The following is a 15,106-nucleotide window of genomic DNA, read 5'->3' on the forward strand; positions in this document are numbered from 1 at the left end:
AATTACATTGTACAGGATGCATTTCAGTTTCTAGAATGAAACTTACGGCATATTCCTTACTGTGTTGTGACTGTGTTGGTAAGCATTCTGATTGGAAAAGCAGTTATCTCTTACCCTCTACTAGTAATTGGTTGACAGAGTGCTGCAATTTTCGTAACACAAGCGTAGTGCCGTGACTTCACACGCAAGAAGAAGCCCGAGTACACGATCATGTATCGTTTAGTTTATGATATCATGCTCAACCTCATCCAATAATTGCTTAATAGCAGAGCTCCCGCGCGGGCCGAAAAAGCAAAGCATAAATACTCATCACAAATGCGGCTCTCAAATGCACAGAAAAAATCGCTTCAGGACAAGTTATAGACCAAAAACAATATAAAAAAATACTTTCATGTAGTCAAAGATGGATCAAGAAGTGATCTTCAAGAATTCAGGTATGTGTTTTTTAGCAAACAATCGTATATATATATATTTTTTTTGATAAGCATTTTCCTCGACGAATCGACAAATCAAAGACTTTATCTCAAAACTGTTAATATTTCTATAGATAAGCTTAATTTATTTTAATGCTTGATGAAATATAACAAAGAGCATATTACAAAAAATATTCGTCCTTTATTTAGCTTTGTAAATCTTTAACAATTCGGTTGTTTTTAACCAACTATCGTATGTTTTTCGCTCAAAAAAATGCAGCTTTGTTCGCCTACTATCGCGGGGTCCCATCGGCAAAACAAAGAAGACTTTCGTTCAATAATTTATATCTTTCTACAGATAATTCAATTAATTATTGAATGAAATATAAATTTACACCATATATTCAACTGTTTATTAAGCTGTTCGAGCAAGTATGATCATAAAAAGAGCTTATATTTGTGTTGCTGAGAGATGTTATTGTATTGACCTAGACTTTCACTTGAGAAAGCTAAAAAATATTCAAAAACATTTACAAACGCCAATTTACTGACAAGAAATTCATCGGTTTGTATTTTTCATTGCGTCTTGCATTATTTTCTATTTTGTCTCAGTTGTTCTAGTGTAAAGTTTAACTGAATGTAAACTTCGTCTCTTTCTATAAAAGACGTAATTAAGCAAGCATATTTTCTGCTCACCTTAACCAGTTTTTCAAGTCTGTTTTTTGGTCTTGATTTGACCTAAATCTCCAGATTTTCGATTTCAATGAAAGACATCCGAGGTAAATTTCACTAAACCTGATATTGTATTGGATTATCTGTAGTTATCTTTCGTTTTTTTTGAAGAAAAAGAGATTCAAAGCCTAAAACTGTCGGCCTTGGAAAACTTTTTCGAAGAATCTTCCAAGAACAAAACTAGCCCCTGAGGGTGGTGTGAGTTGTTTAAAAAATTCCTAAGAGCAGTATTCAGTAAATACCAAGAAAATTTAAAATACCTTGGCAGGGCAACCTCACCAAATCTCATAATATTCCATGCACAAATAGGCATTGAGGTACTATTCCAAAAAATGCTCATAGGTTTTTGAATCTCAACATTCCTGATTTTTTTAGGGCCATCAACTCTTGAGGTGGTTCATGACCCAAATTTCAAAATCAATTTAATGGATAAAACCAGGTCACCAAAACAACATTTTTAGTTTGATATTCCGACTTTTTTGGGTTTTTCATTGAAATACATCTTCGCTTGAACACAAAACAGCATTTTAGCAGAAATTAATAGCATTTTCTAATTTTGGGCTTCCTGTGTTAGGAGCCATGTTTTGCTCGGTTATTAAAAGCTGAAATTGTTCAAATTCAAAGCGCTCTAGCACACTGGCCATACATCCAAATAAAATGATTTTACGTTTGCAATTAAAGCAAGTACTCGGTTTTCAAAATCCAGAAGGACAGCTCCGGCAAGGCAAAGTTTGCTTAAAAAATCCCATTCTGAATACACCATGATTGCGTGAAAATACAAAAACATACCCGCATTCGATATCAAAAGTTATTTTTAGTTTACAAAATATCAAAGCAAAACCAGCTGAAAAATGACAATAAATATATATTTTTTCAATTTGTGTATTGTTTATGTACATAAATTTCACAAATTTTGCAATTTGAGCCCATTTATAAGCACAATTTTGCAACTTTCTAGAATAATTAGATCCAACAATTTCTTCTCACCTTCAGTCCCGCTTTTGTATACAACTAGAATATTTTTCAGCATTAAATAGTACTCAGTTGTCCATCTTCAGATTAGTTCTGGGAAATTATCGATCAAGAAATATTTAACTGGGCAGTAAACAGAGACAATCGAACGATAATTTCACGATTGGGCACTAAGCGATGGGAAAGCTTATACCATTATTGTCACGGCATTCCAACTGGTTATTAGCAAATATTCTGAAATTCAAGGCTCTTTCTCTTAAAAATAACTGAATAATGATAATAATATTGATAATGATAGTAATAATAATAATGATAACAACGATCATAATAATAATGATAATGATGAAACTAATAATAATGATGATGGAAGATGATAATATCAATAATTGTGAGAATTATATTCTTAGTTATGATAATGGTGATGTGATAAAAAATAAAAAAAATTAACGACAACTGCATTATACGTACCATTGTATCGTTGCTTAGATTTGACTGCAGGAACAGGTCGCCACAAGTTTTTTGAGTAGTTCAACATAAGGCCCCTTTCTTTTTCCCGAACCTACTTTGGTCAAATTGACATCAAGCTTTTCACATAGGTTTTTGAGCAGTGGGATTGAAAGTTTGTTCAATCTGTCTTTTTTTACCAGGTCACACACGTTATAGTTATCAGTTATAATTGGATGAGATATCTGGATATTTCTATCCACCAGTTGACGCATGTCTTGTAACATCATCTCCTCGGCTACAGCTGAAGCTTGCTTTCTTTCACTTTCATCACTAACATTGCCCCGCTTTCTTTTTGATGAGCTTCTATAGAAATATCCTTTAATCTGATCTTCAGAAAGAAATTTGTCGACACTAAAAATGCGCTTCCCTTCATTGTCTCTTGCTGTCCTCATTTCCAGAGATACTTGCAAAGGATTATACTTCTTCCCGGTTTTCGCTCGTGATTCAAACTTTTCCTGATCGAGGTATTCCTTTTGCTTTGCTGTAAACCTCGACTTCTTTCTCGTTAGACGAAGAGCCCAGCCCCGAAGAAGTGGGTCGGTAGATGCAACGCTCTCTGGACCCCTGATTTTACATTACCTTGCGAATTCACATTATGGTCGACTAGAAACTTTTCAGCATACATGACTTTTGCTTTGTTTAGAAGAGACTCCCTTTCAGTCTTGTTTTTGCACTTCCCATGTTCTATGTGCCAGGCCAGTTTTCCATAACTTTGGTACACTTTCACACAGCCTTCGTTTGGGCAAGTAAAAATGTGAACCGAATCACTCGAATCTTCACTTGCTGCAGTCTCTGAGCCTTCGTCTTCATCACATGCTTTGGTTACTTTCTTTGGTTGTTTTATCACCTGGAATTCTTTAAACCCATCTCCAGAGAATGTATTAGATAGCCATTCAGTACGAGTTGTTCCTCCAGAACCTACAAAAAGAATATGAGTATCACGAGATGCTCAGCTGGATCGGCTTAGAAGAATACTGCCCAGTTTTATCAGACTTTTTTTTGGAATATATACAGAAAAAGACAGAATACTGATAAATATTATCTCAATTTTCATTTACCTTCAAACTTTGAAGTACGCTTGGCAAGTTTTAACACCCTTTTCATCAAACTGGAAATTGTTCAGCCTATTTATTCCTTCCCACTTTTGTTCAGGCGTATGAATTTCACTATTGACGATGTCTTCTTGTACAAGTGTTACTCTTGCGCCAGGAATCCCGTTATGTACCCTCCATTGCTTCTTTAAAATCCTTTGCAGTAACAATGTCATGGCCTTCATTCATATAGATTCTAACATGGTTTTTCACTGTAGCGGCAAAGCGGTCACAAGGACCCTTACCGACTTGTGGATCGCAGAAGTCATAACGTTCAATTTGAATGCCAGTACGCTTGCTGATTTCTTGACAAGACACAATAGTGTTTGTCGAATGATAACAAGCAGCTTTATCAGAACGATAGTACGCTTTCGTAATGCCTGGGTTTTTTGCTTTGAGTTGAGCCATTACATTCTCCATCATCGAAACTACATCGCTGCTTTCCTGTTTGCACTTCTCGATAATGTGAATAAAACACTGGGTATGAAGAATACCTGCTCTCTTTGTTGTTACATGGCTAGGATGCCAAGAAATCCCTCGCTTGGCAAACCAGTTTCCTTGTGACTCGCGAAAATGCTGGGGGAGGAATTTCATCGCAAAGTCGTCAACTATGAGCACGGTGTGTTCATCGAGTAGTTCCATAACATCATGTTTAGCCTTGTCCTGGTTTATCGTCCTTAATTGATGTCTCTTATATGCTTCAATGTCGTTGCAGGCTTCTCGAACTATATACGTGCCGTTGTCTTTCTCGTCATCATTTGAAAACCGAATGTGCTCAACTTCAGATTTGATTTCATCGAGAATGGCTTTGAGGTCTTCACAGCGGTCATGAGTTTGGTTGTGTAGATGATCATCACAGGTTGCTTGAAAAACTTTCTTGCTGCTGTTACTGAGGGAATACTTTATACAATGGACTGGAACGGTTGAATTCTCAGATACGTTTACCTATGTCAAAAAAATATTATTAGCATAAAATACTGTGTTGTATATTGTGTATGCGTTATCCACTTCCATGTCCTTGGTGGTTCAGGAGTGCTTACCTTGTAGTCACTCTTCAAGTACTGTTTTCCTGATAAAAGTCTGCCTTTGATGTCTTCAGCTTTGAAGGAATCCATTCCACATTCGTCTAGAGTATTTACAATAAGCGCAAGTACAATAAGTGCCTCACCAGCATCAGCTGAGAAGTAGTCCAGACCCTGAAGACTCTTTCTGGTTGACGCGCTGCAAACTGATAGTACACGCCTTAGAGTGCTTCTACTCAGTGGTGTCTTTTCTGTCTCCTTGGCATAACTAAAGTACTGGTAAATTATCCGCTCAATTATTGATACTCTGATAACGTTTGGAATACGAATAACTTCGCCAGATTCAAGTTTCAGATTTTACTCGCCAAATGGTAAATCTTGCACTACATAGGAGCTTGTTATGAAATTAATGAAGTCTTCTAATTGGCACGGGTCAACTCTCTGTCTGTTCTGAGTACTGAAGGGAATTGGAGTACCACGACCATATAACGTTTTATGTTTCCTTGCTTCTGTAACTCGGTACTGTGTCAGACCTGGAATGAATTTGACCAACGTTTTGTAGGGAGCAAGGTCTGCCATAACAGATAAGATCTGCATTCTAGTAGCCCATGTAGTTGCATTCTCATATGCTTCACTCAATGATTGGAGGTACTTTGACTCCTCGGGGGAGATTTGGTGCTCCTCAGGAATTATGCCAAGCCCACTGTCTAAAGAAGTATTATCTTTGAGAGACTTCCAAAGCCCCCCTGGATTGGTTGGAAAAATCAGTTTAATAACCACGGAGATGATGTCACATACTTTGCTAATGTACAATCTTTTAGTTCCTTCTGAATGCTCACTTATTTTATCGACTTTTGGTAAAGGATCAATACCACAACATGTAAGAAAATTGTTCAATAATTCTCTTCTGTATTCCAAGACATGTTCGCGTGTGTCATCTGCAATTAAACTTTCCCTCTGCCTCACTTGAGCTGTTAGGTTGATTGGCAAATCCGTGTCGTATTCTGGTTCTTCAATGTTCTAATGAAAGCATACAAAATGGTTAACTTATGAACTTTTAAAATCATAATCTTATAAAGTCACTTTGTGCATGCCTGCTGATCACTATATATCTTTGTTCTTGTAGTGCGAAGACGCTGTTGTCCTTTCAAAGACATTTCAATGCTCCCTTCTTGGGTTTCGCAGAGCTCCACCAATGTTTCTTCAGGACGGTCGATATTTATGATGGATATACTATTGAGCTTCTCACGGCAATGTCTGCAAATTGCTATCAAAAAAGGGAAACAAACACACCCGTTAGGTTGCGCATAAAAATATTAAAAAATGATATTCTCCTTACGCAATCCAACTGGTATACAGACTTCGGTCAGAATTTTGATTTTCACTGCATACTGATGTGAGCAGCCTATATCGCCTTTCCTGCTTTTGGCTGAATGCGTCGAAATGGCAATGGGCACACAGCAGTTAATTTTTCCAGTTTTCTCTACCGCATCCCATATTCGTCACGATGAAAAGAGCAAATGCTGAAGGAATGAAACTTTTCAACATTTTCCAGTATACCTGGAAATATAGTAGCATAAATTAAAAAAAACCATATCGTATTGTTTGGTAAAACCTTTGACATTAAGACATACTAACATTGGACTTTGTTAGATGATGTGCTACAACTGACCAATTGTAAAATTAGAAGAATTCTTTTAAAAAATATGTGAAACAGGTTAAAAAAGCCTAGAAGAAAGGCGTAGAGTGTCATATCGCATGTCTCCAAATTAGTTTGGAGTCTCCAATTCATGGGTTTCCTGTGTTGCAAAAACTAATATTTGGAAAGAAAACAAACCCCACAAATCATCCCCTAAAGATTAAAAGATTAAAGAGAAATTAGGCAATGTTAAAATAAAAGATTAAGCTCTCAGTTCACGAAATACAATAGATATGCACTAAACAACATTATTATTTCAACATAATGGATTGTGTTACCTGCTCGAGCCAGGATCAGCTGCCATTCAGTCAGTTTCTCGTTTAAATTAACCTTGTGGTACTTCAAATAACCTGATATATCACGATCGCATTCTTTTAACTTAATAAAACTTTCTTCCTCTTTACATGCATCGAAATTATTTAAAAGATTTGAAAAATCACACCTATTACTCATAGTTTAAAGAAGGTAAACACAGCTGATTCCACCTGATTCCCGCGCTTAAGTTTGCGGTCAGCGGTATGCATCATGAATTCATGCATAACAATATTGTAAACAGCCACAGTCTGCAGAAATTATCTTTTCATTGCTATTAACTGTACATTAAGCGGTCTATCAGCCACAAATTTCCTTAATAAAATGGAGAAAGAGCCTTGAATTCAGAATATTTGCTAATAATCAGTTGGAATGCCGTGACAATAATGGTATAAGCTTTCCCATCGCTTAGTGCCCAATCGTGAAATTATCGTTCGATTGTCTCTGTTTACTGCCCAGTTAAATATTTCTTGGTCGATAATTTCCCAGAACTAATCTGAAGATAGAAAACTGAGTACTATTTAATGCTGAAAAATATTCTAGTTGTATACAAAAGCGGGACTGAAGGTGAGAAGAAATTGTTGGATCTAAATTCTAGAAAGTTGCAACATTGTGCTTATAAATGGGCTCAAATTGCAAAATTTGTGAAATTTATGTACACAAATTGAAAATATAGATATTTATTGTCATTTTTCAGCTGGTTTTGCTTTGCTATTTTGTAAACTAAGAATAACTTTTGATATCGAATGTGGGTATGTTTTTGTATTTTCACGCAATCATGGTGTATTCAGAATGGGATTTTTTAGGCAAAACTAGAGCTGTCCTTCTGGATTTTGGAAATCGAGTACTTGCTTTGTTTGCAAACTTAAAATCATTTCATTTGGATGTATGGCCAGGGAGCTAGAGCGCTTTGAATTTGAACAATTTCAGCTTTTAATAACCGAGCAAAACATGGCTCCTAACACAGGAAGCCCAAAATTAGAAAATGCTATTAATTTCTGCTAAAATGCTGTTTTGCGTTCAAGCAAAGATGTATTTCAATGAAAAACCCAAAAAAGTCGGAATACCAAACTAAAAATGTTGTTTTGGTGACCTGATTTTATCCATTAAATTGATTTTGAATTTTGGGTCATGAACCACCTCAAGAGTTGATGGCCCTAAAAAAATCAGGAATGTTGAGATTCAAAAACCTATAAGCATTTTTTGGAATAGTACCTCAATGCCTATTTGTGCATGGAATATTATGAGATTTGGTGAAGTTGCCCTGCCAAGGTATTCTCTATGCTTACAGAATACTGCTCCTAAAGCGTGGGCTCGCGCAAAAAAACAAAAAACAAAAAAAAAAAACAAAAAACAAAAAAACAAAAAAACAAAAAACAAAAAAAACAAAACAAAAAGCAAACAATGTAGTGCATTTCGATTCGATTTCACTGCATGGTTTTTATTATGGGAGAAATTATCTTAAGATTTAATTAAGATTTTTTCCCCGATCTTATTTTTACCTTTCAGTTTCATTCAAATTGTGCTCCCTGTGACTTCCGTATCGGGAGCTGCGCTTTTAGGCAGTGCCTAAATATATATATTACATTTTGTATACTGGAAAAAAATTAACATGAACATTAAATTATAGAGATGAGAATTATGATCGCGATGATGTCGCGTGAAAAACGCAAAATTCTTAATTTATAAATATTCAAGAATTCTTCATAGAATATAGGAAAATAAGTCAAGGATTCCTTTAATAATTGTTTTTGTAATATGAATATGAATAAAAACAAAGCTACTACAGCATGACCTTGAATGAACTTGACATGATAAATGTATTATCTGTAGGTTTTTCTATCAGGGATTGGCTGAGGGCTCTCAACCAATCAAATTTGAGATACTTAGTAAAATGTATAATAATGTTACTTAATTGTTACAATTTAGTAAATGATATAAATTAAATCTATTAATAAGTTATACTACAAATGGTAAGTAATAGTAAGTAATGGTAGTAGTATGTGTTAAGTATGTAGAGTGTAAGATGATTAAAGCAGCTGATGCTTTCTAGTTAATCACCCTCCATAGTCAAGATAATCAAATAATGTAGCGTCTAAAAAAAAAAAAAAAAAGAAAAAAAGAGAAAAAAATACAATTATTCAAAAGAGACACACAACAAATAAAAACACTGGTGGCAGGGAAAAAAAGCTATATTTACAAGATAATGGAAACTAAATACAATATAATGGAAACTAAAAAAAGACGTATACTATTGTATAGATAATAGATGTTCTTTGTAGTTGTTTTTAAACAATTTTAATGATTGGGCCTTAGGTTTTTCAGGAATTTGTTTCCACATTCTGGTTGCTGAGTATTTAAATGTAAATTTTCCAATTAGTTCTCATTTTTGGAACATAAAAACTGGATTTTGTAGTATATCTGGTATTATGCTCGTTTACTACCACATGATTTATGATAAATATGTGAAAATTATTAAGATTATCAAATGTGCTTAATAATTGCACATAATAAGAGAAAATTGGCAGCTAATCAACTAATCAGGAGAGCACCACTCCCCTCCCCCTCCCCTCCGATATATTATTAAAAAGTTTTGATATATTTCCTTGTTTATTTGTTTTCAGGAGTGCCAATGTTTATTATTCTCACACACGTGGATGAAAAGTGCGAGGAAGTTGCAAAAGAAGTGAGAAATGTGTACAGAAGTATCACTATACGGGATACAATGAAATTGGTCAGCAGCAAGCTCAATGGCATTCCGGGGGCCCAGATCTTTCCGGTCATTAACTACAAAGACCAAACTGAGCTGGAGGATGAAATAGATGTCCTGTTATTGTATGCATTGCGTCAAATGTTGTATGCTGCTCAGGCTAATCTGGATAACAGATAAAAAAAGCAAGCATTTGAAGAATCGATAGGATGAACTTTTTTATTTTGTTTACTTCTTTTTGTTTGCTTTGCTTTTCTTTTATTTGTTTGTTTGTCTGCACGCTTGATGAATAACTCTCACAACTCCACTCACGAGCCTTCCAAACACTCGAAAACAAAAAAAACTGTCAGCTGTAATCTTCTAAAACTTTGTGTATTCGAAACTGTTTAATGTGTTAGACAACACCATTATAGTAAAGTAAGGCATCATTGTTATCGGTGAGAGATATATAGATAAGAAATACTGTGACCCCCATGGTCCATAGCATAAATTATGGTAAAGTAAGCCACCATTGTATTCGGTGAGGGATCTAGATAAAAATACTGTGACCCTCCAGGGTCACTAGCATGAATTATGATAAAAGTAACGCAGCATTGTTATCAACAGTATTAGTGGCCGTGTTGTATCCAATATACAAACTGGAGCCGTAGCCGTAACCTAACGTCTAGGCTAGTTCCTTTGTGTTTCGCTAAAATTTTCAAGATAAAAGTGAATCTGGCCAAGAAAATTCATCTTAAAGTTTATGCAAATGAACAGGATTCTGTATCTGATTTACAACACCTTTTGCCGTTCATTAACAGAAAATGTACATTCATGTGTGCCAATAGTTGTATCAATAACGTGTAATGTACTTTCATCAACACCACAAGTAACATCATTAGCGCGGATCAACTTTCAATAACGATAACTGAATATGCGTGTACATTCATAGGCATCAATGGACAATCAATAACGCGTTTGCACATTCATATGCGCGAATTGTATTTTCTTGTGCGCGAAATTCAACTTCAATAACACCAATTGACAAACAATTGCATTTATGGACAGTCATTTACCCAAAAGTGAAAATTCATTAGTGCTATTAGCATAATCATTGACAATCTATAACGCGTTTGGACTATCATGAGGGTCAACGTTATATTCTATAGAGTGGTTCGACAAACAGTGGCATGATTCGAATGAACAATAAGAGAAATAAAACAATCAGCGATTTTTTAAAAAACTATTTTAGCCTTCAATTTCTTCGCCATTTATACATCGTGGCAAATACGTTTGCATATATCTGAACCACTGATCACATTTAGCGATAGTGATGGTTGCCACATATAGAATATAACGTTGACCCTCATGATTGTCCAAACGCGTTATAGATTGTCAATGATTATGCTAATAGCACTAATGAATTTTCACTTTTGGGTAAATGATTGTCCATAAATGCAATTGTCTGTCAATTGGTGTTATTGAAGTTGAATTTCGCGCACAAGAAAATACATTCCGCGCATATGAATATACGAACGCGCTATTGATTGTCCATTGATGCCTATGAATGTACACGCATATTCAGTTATCGTTATTGAAAGTTGATCCGCGCTAATGATGTTACTTGTGGTGTTGATGAAAGTACATTACACGTTATTGATACAACTATTGGCACAAATGAATGTACATTTTCTGTTAATGAACGGCAAAAGGTGAAAACTCTTCACGGTCGTGATTTCTGTTGTGTTTTCCTCATAAATTATTAATGAGTTTGATAAGTACTGTTTAATAAACGAGCAGGAGTGTTTTATCGGGTATAAAAGCACGAGGCGTAGCCGAGTGCTTTTAGTACTGTTTAAAAAACGAGCAGGAGCGTTTTATCGGGTATAAAACACGAGGCGCAGCCAAGTGGTTTTAGACCCGATAAGACACGATCTGCGAGTTTATTATACGGCTTAGAAAACTGATGATGTATGTTTTCATATTGTACAGAATACTTTACGAAATGAACCAAGTTTGATAGAGAAAATCCAAGTTAAAGTTTATGCAAATGAAGACGAATCTATATCAGATATAAAATCACCTTCATGGTCATGATTCCTATTGTGTTGTCTTCATGAATTATTAATGAGTTTTCTAATACCTGATAAAACACGATCTACGAGTTTTTTGAACTGCTTAAAACACTCATGAACAATTAATAAGATTCTGGTTCAACTGGAGCCACCATACACGTCACGAACATGGATTTTTATACTTCGATAGAGATTTGACGTCACGGGCATGCGCAACCAGATTCAATAGAAGCTCCCACACGTTGGATATTGCGTGCCAAGGCAAAGACAGGCACGTTAGTCAAAGATCATTAGGGTTGACTTTGACCTTGATGAAGCTCTATGTCTTCATCTAAACTTGGATGCATACTTCATCCCTGATGAAGTCATCCTCATAGTATTCGAGTGGTCTTTATATAAAGATCACGTGTGTCTTTATATAAAATCACTTGAATACTAATGAAGAGGACTTTATCGGGTATAAAGGTTCATGCACGTGACGTGTATGGTGGCTCCAATTGGACCATAAGCTTATGAATTATTAATGAGTGTTTTAAATATATATATATAGATAAAAATACTGCGAACCCCCAAGATCGATAGCATGAATTAAGGTAAAGTTCCTGTGAATTAGAATTGAAGTCGAGTGTAGTAAGCGACTTTTTTATTGATTGGGATTTTTCGTTTTATAACCGGAAGAACTGTTATCAACTAAAGAACCAAATAATGCTCGGGAGTTATTACACGGTGTTCAATTTATTACATATATCATCATAAAGCATGCAATAATTACATTAGCACTGTAAAATCATTATATCATATTTTATTATGTAATCAGTTGTTATCTCAATTAAGGATCTCAATAAAGCTTTGCTATCTGTTAGGGTGTGGGTGTCACAAGGCTAATTGAGTTGGTATGTTCTTTGAGATAAGGTATTACTAAGGCAGTGTTGCTGATTAGATGTAAGAAAAACGGATAGATGGCTGAGAGAGTACAGCATACAATCTCTCAAGTTCTAATGGATTGTCACTGGTAGATGGCTGAGAACATGCAGCATACGATATTTATAGTCGTAATGAATTAGAATGCACCCTGCCACTGGTAGATGGCTCAACCGATCTTTATAGTTCTAATGGATTACAATGCACACTGCCACTGGTAGATGGCGCCTGAGAGAGTGCAGCATACAATCTTTATAGTTTTATTAGATTACAATGCACACTGCCACTGGTAGATGGCTGAGAGAGTGCAGCATGCAATATTTAAAGTTCTAATGGATTACAATGCACACTGCCACTGGTAGATGGCTGAGAGAGTGTAGCATGCAATCTTTATAGTTCTAATGGATTACAATGCACACTGCCACTGGTAGATGGCGCCTGAGAGAGTGCAGCATACAATCTTTATAGTTTTATTAGATTACAATGCACACTGCCACTGGTAGATGGCTGAGAGAGTGCAGCATGCAATATTTAAAGTTCTAATGGATTACAATGCACACTGCCACTGGTAGATGGCTGAGAGAGTGTAGCATGCAATCTTTATAGTTCTAATGGATTACAATGCACGCTGCCACTGGTAGATGGCTGAGAGAGTGCAGCATACAATATCTATAGTTCTAATGGATTAAAATGCTTGCTGCCACTGGTAGATGTCTGAAAGAGTGCAGCCTACAATATTTTAAATTATAATGAATTACGATGCTTTCTGCCACTGACAACTATCGACAGCTTGTATATATCTATGGACTGCAAATGGCAAGTAACAACGAAGCTTCCATGAGGGTATAATATTTTTTTTCTTTTATAAGAACAAATACTGACCAGTATTTAGGTAGAAATGTGTATCAGGAGCAAAAAGAAATGAAGGGTTCCAATCAGCTTTGAAGCTGTACTGCGGGACGGTTTGACCACTTGAACATATGTGGGGTTAGCTGTTTTGCGGGACGGTTTGGCCACTTGAACATATGTGGGGTTAGCTGTACTGCGGGACGGTTTGGCCACTTGAACATACGTGTGGTTAGTGTATTTGTACTTCGAGCATACGTCATCTTTAAACTGAAAACTATTCGGTGAAGTTGTATTAGAATTTTCCGTTGTGTCTCTCTTCTTGCGCCTCGAGCGAAGACACTTTGTCTTCCAGAATGTTCCAACTGGAATGCTGAAGTAGACCTTGTGTGTTTCTAAATCGAGAAACGACGGCACTGTTGTGAAACTGCAAGATGCATCTTCGTTGTATGGTTTGCCATGGCATTCCTTGTGCTGTGAATATGGGCTGGCGGCCCTCACTTCGTAATAAGCTTCCACTCCGTGATGGTAAGGATTATTAAGGATGACGACGTTCGGGGATAGCAAAATTGGAAAATGAGGAACGGGATCATCATAATTGACAACGCGCCAGCTGTTATTCACAAGCTTATCATGCTCCAAAGCATAATCGTAATTTCCAACTCGAGGCATTCCGAACGTGTATAATATGATATTTGTAGGAGAACCAACATGGTAATAGGCGAGCCAGGCACTTGCCATTGATGCCATCGCGCCACCAAGAGAATGTCCAGTCACCCATACTTGATACGATGGGTATACGGTAACGAGAGCTTTTACTTCCTCCTTTAAGCAAGTCCATAACTCCTCAAATCCTTTCTTCCAGTAGGACTGAACTTCGCCACCCAAAAAAGATTCCTTAGGCTTAGTTAAAGCGCTAAAAAACACTTCTAACGCTTGATCAGAATCCAAAGATCCGCGAAAAGCAACAGCAATAGCTTTCAGAGAATGAGAAACGGCAACATAGGCAGAACATTTGTTACCAGAGCTGTCGCATTTCCTTGTGACGACAATTCGAAGCTGGAACATGGCAGATGAGAGAGAATTATTTAGACATCCCTGAGGATCAATCGGGTCATACGCTGCCGCTGACAGAAGTAACATCTTCATGGATAACTCTGGCTTGTATCGAGATAGTGTGTTACCACAATGTGATTCCTCGACTATATTCTCAGCTCTCTTGCATGGGTTTGTGAAAATGGCGCCTGGCATATGGCACTCGCCATCTCTCTTGCACCATCTACATTTAATACTTGATTTAACGCAGTCTTTGCAATTGTTGCCATCACAAACTAACTCAACGGCATCGGGAAGTACCAGAAGGATCAAGAAGTATAAAACTGCAGTACAAAACATTCTTTCCGACTTAGTTCGAAGTAAGAAGTGATACTTGTGTTAACACTGACGCCTAAATGCTTTTTTTAGTACTAAGAAATGTCCACTATAGCTATTTAAAGCACTATTTTCCAAGAAACATATTTCTGAGAATTACACAGGGTACCCAGTTAACGACTCGAATACGCTTTGTCACTAAAATTCAACCGATTTTTGTGAAGCTTGATCGTCCGGATGAGTATAGTCTTGAGAAAGACAGTCGTTTGTGGCGACTGACGTTTCGAAAACCCAAGCAAAAGTCATCTTCAGAGTCCAGTGAGAAAATTATGGAAGACAGTCGATGGTATTTATACATCTCCAGACTACAATCACAAGGGCGATCGCATTTCACAACAAATTAATAACAACTTGATAACACCTGGTTTCAAGCCATAAATTTATTCAAAGTATTAA

At 36.3% G+C, this 15,106-nt stretch overlaps 2 protein-coding genes across 5 annotated transcripts in view; one reads left to right on the plus strand and one right to left on the minus strand.

Annotated features, from left to right (window-relative positions):
- Window positions 1-12,586, plus strand: part of LOC116299022 (interferon-induced protein 44) — an 84,180-nt gene extending 71,594 nt beyond the window's left edge. For 2 of the 4 annotated variants that reach the window (XM_089034635.1, XM_089034634.1), the window contains one exon: window positions 9,373-10,063. In XM_089034635.1, the coding sequence (XP_088890761.1) occupies window positions 9,373-9,638 (266 nt within the window). In that variant the 3' untranslated portion in view covers window positions 9,639-10,063. Of the gene's footprint in view, window positions 1-9,372; window positions 10,064-12,062 lie in introns of those variants that run through there. The other 2 variants (XR_016120569.1, XM_089034637.1) reach the window with 2 other exon arrangements.
- On the minus strand, window positions 12,297-14,770 carry LOC116299015 (lipase ZK262.3). The gene has a single exon (XM_031707631.2). The coding sequence runs from the start codon at window positions 14,672-14,674 to the stop codon at window positions 13,322-13,324; it is 1,353 nt and encodes a 450-aa protein (XP_031563491.1). The 5' UTR covers window positions 14,675-14,770; the 3' UTR covers window positions 12,297-13,321.
- Window positions 14,771-15,106: the final 336 nt, after the last annotated feature.

This window comes from Actinia tenebrosa, unplaced genomic scaffold (assembly GCF_029948245.1).
Source record: "Actinia tenebrosa isolate PJP-AT-01 unplaced genomic scaffold, QUT_ActTen_1.0 PGA_scaffold2__45_contigs__length_23673736, whole genome shotgun sequence".
Taxonomy (NCBI): domain Eukaryota; kingdom Metazoa; phylum Cnidaria; class Anthozoa; order Actiniaria; family Actiniidae; genus Actinia; species Actinia tenebrosa.

Coding starts and splice junctions, on each gene's coding strand:
- LOC116299015 (XM_031707631.2), bottom strand. CDS start 14,674: ATGTTTTGTACTGCAGTTTTATACTTCTTGATCCTTCTGGTACTTCCC.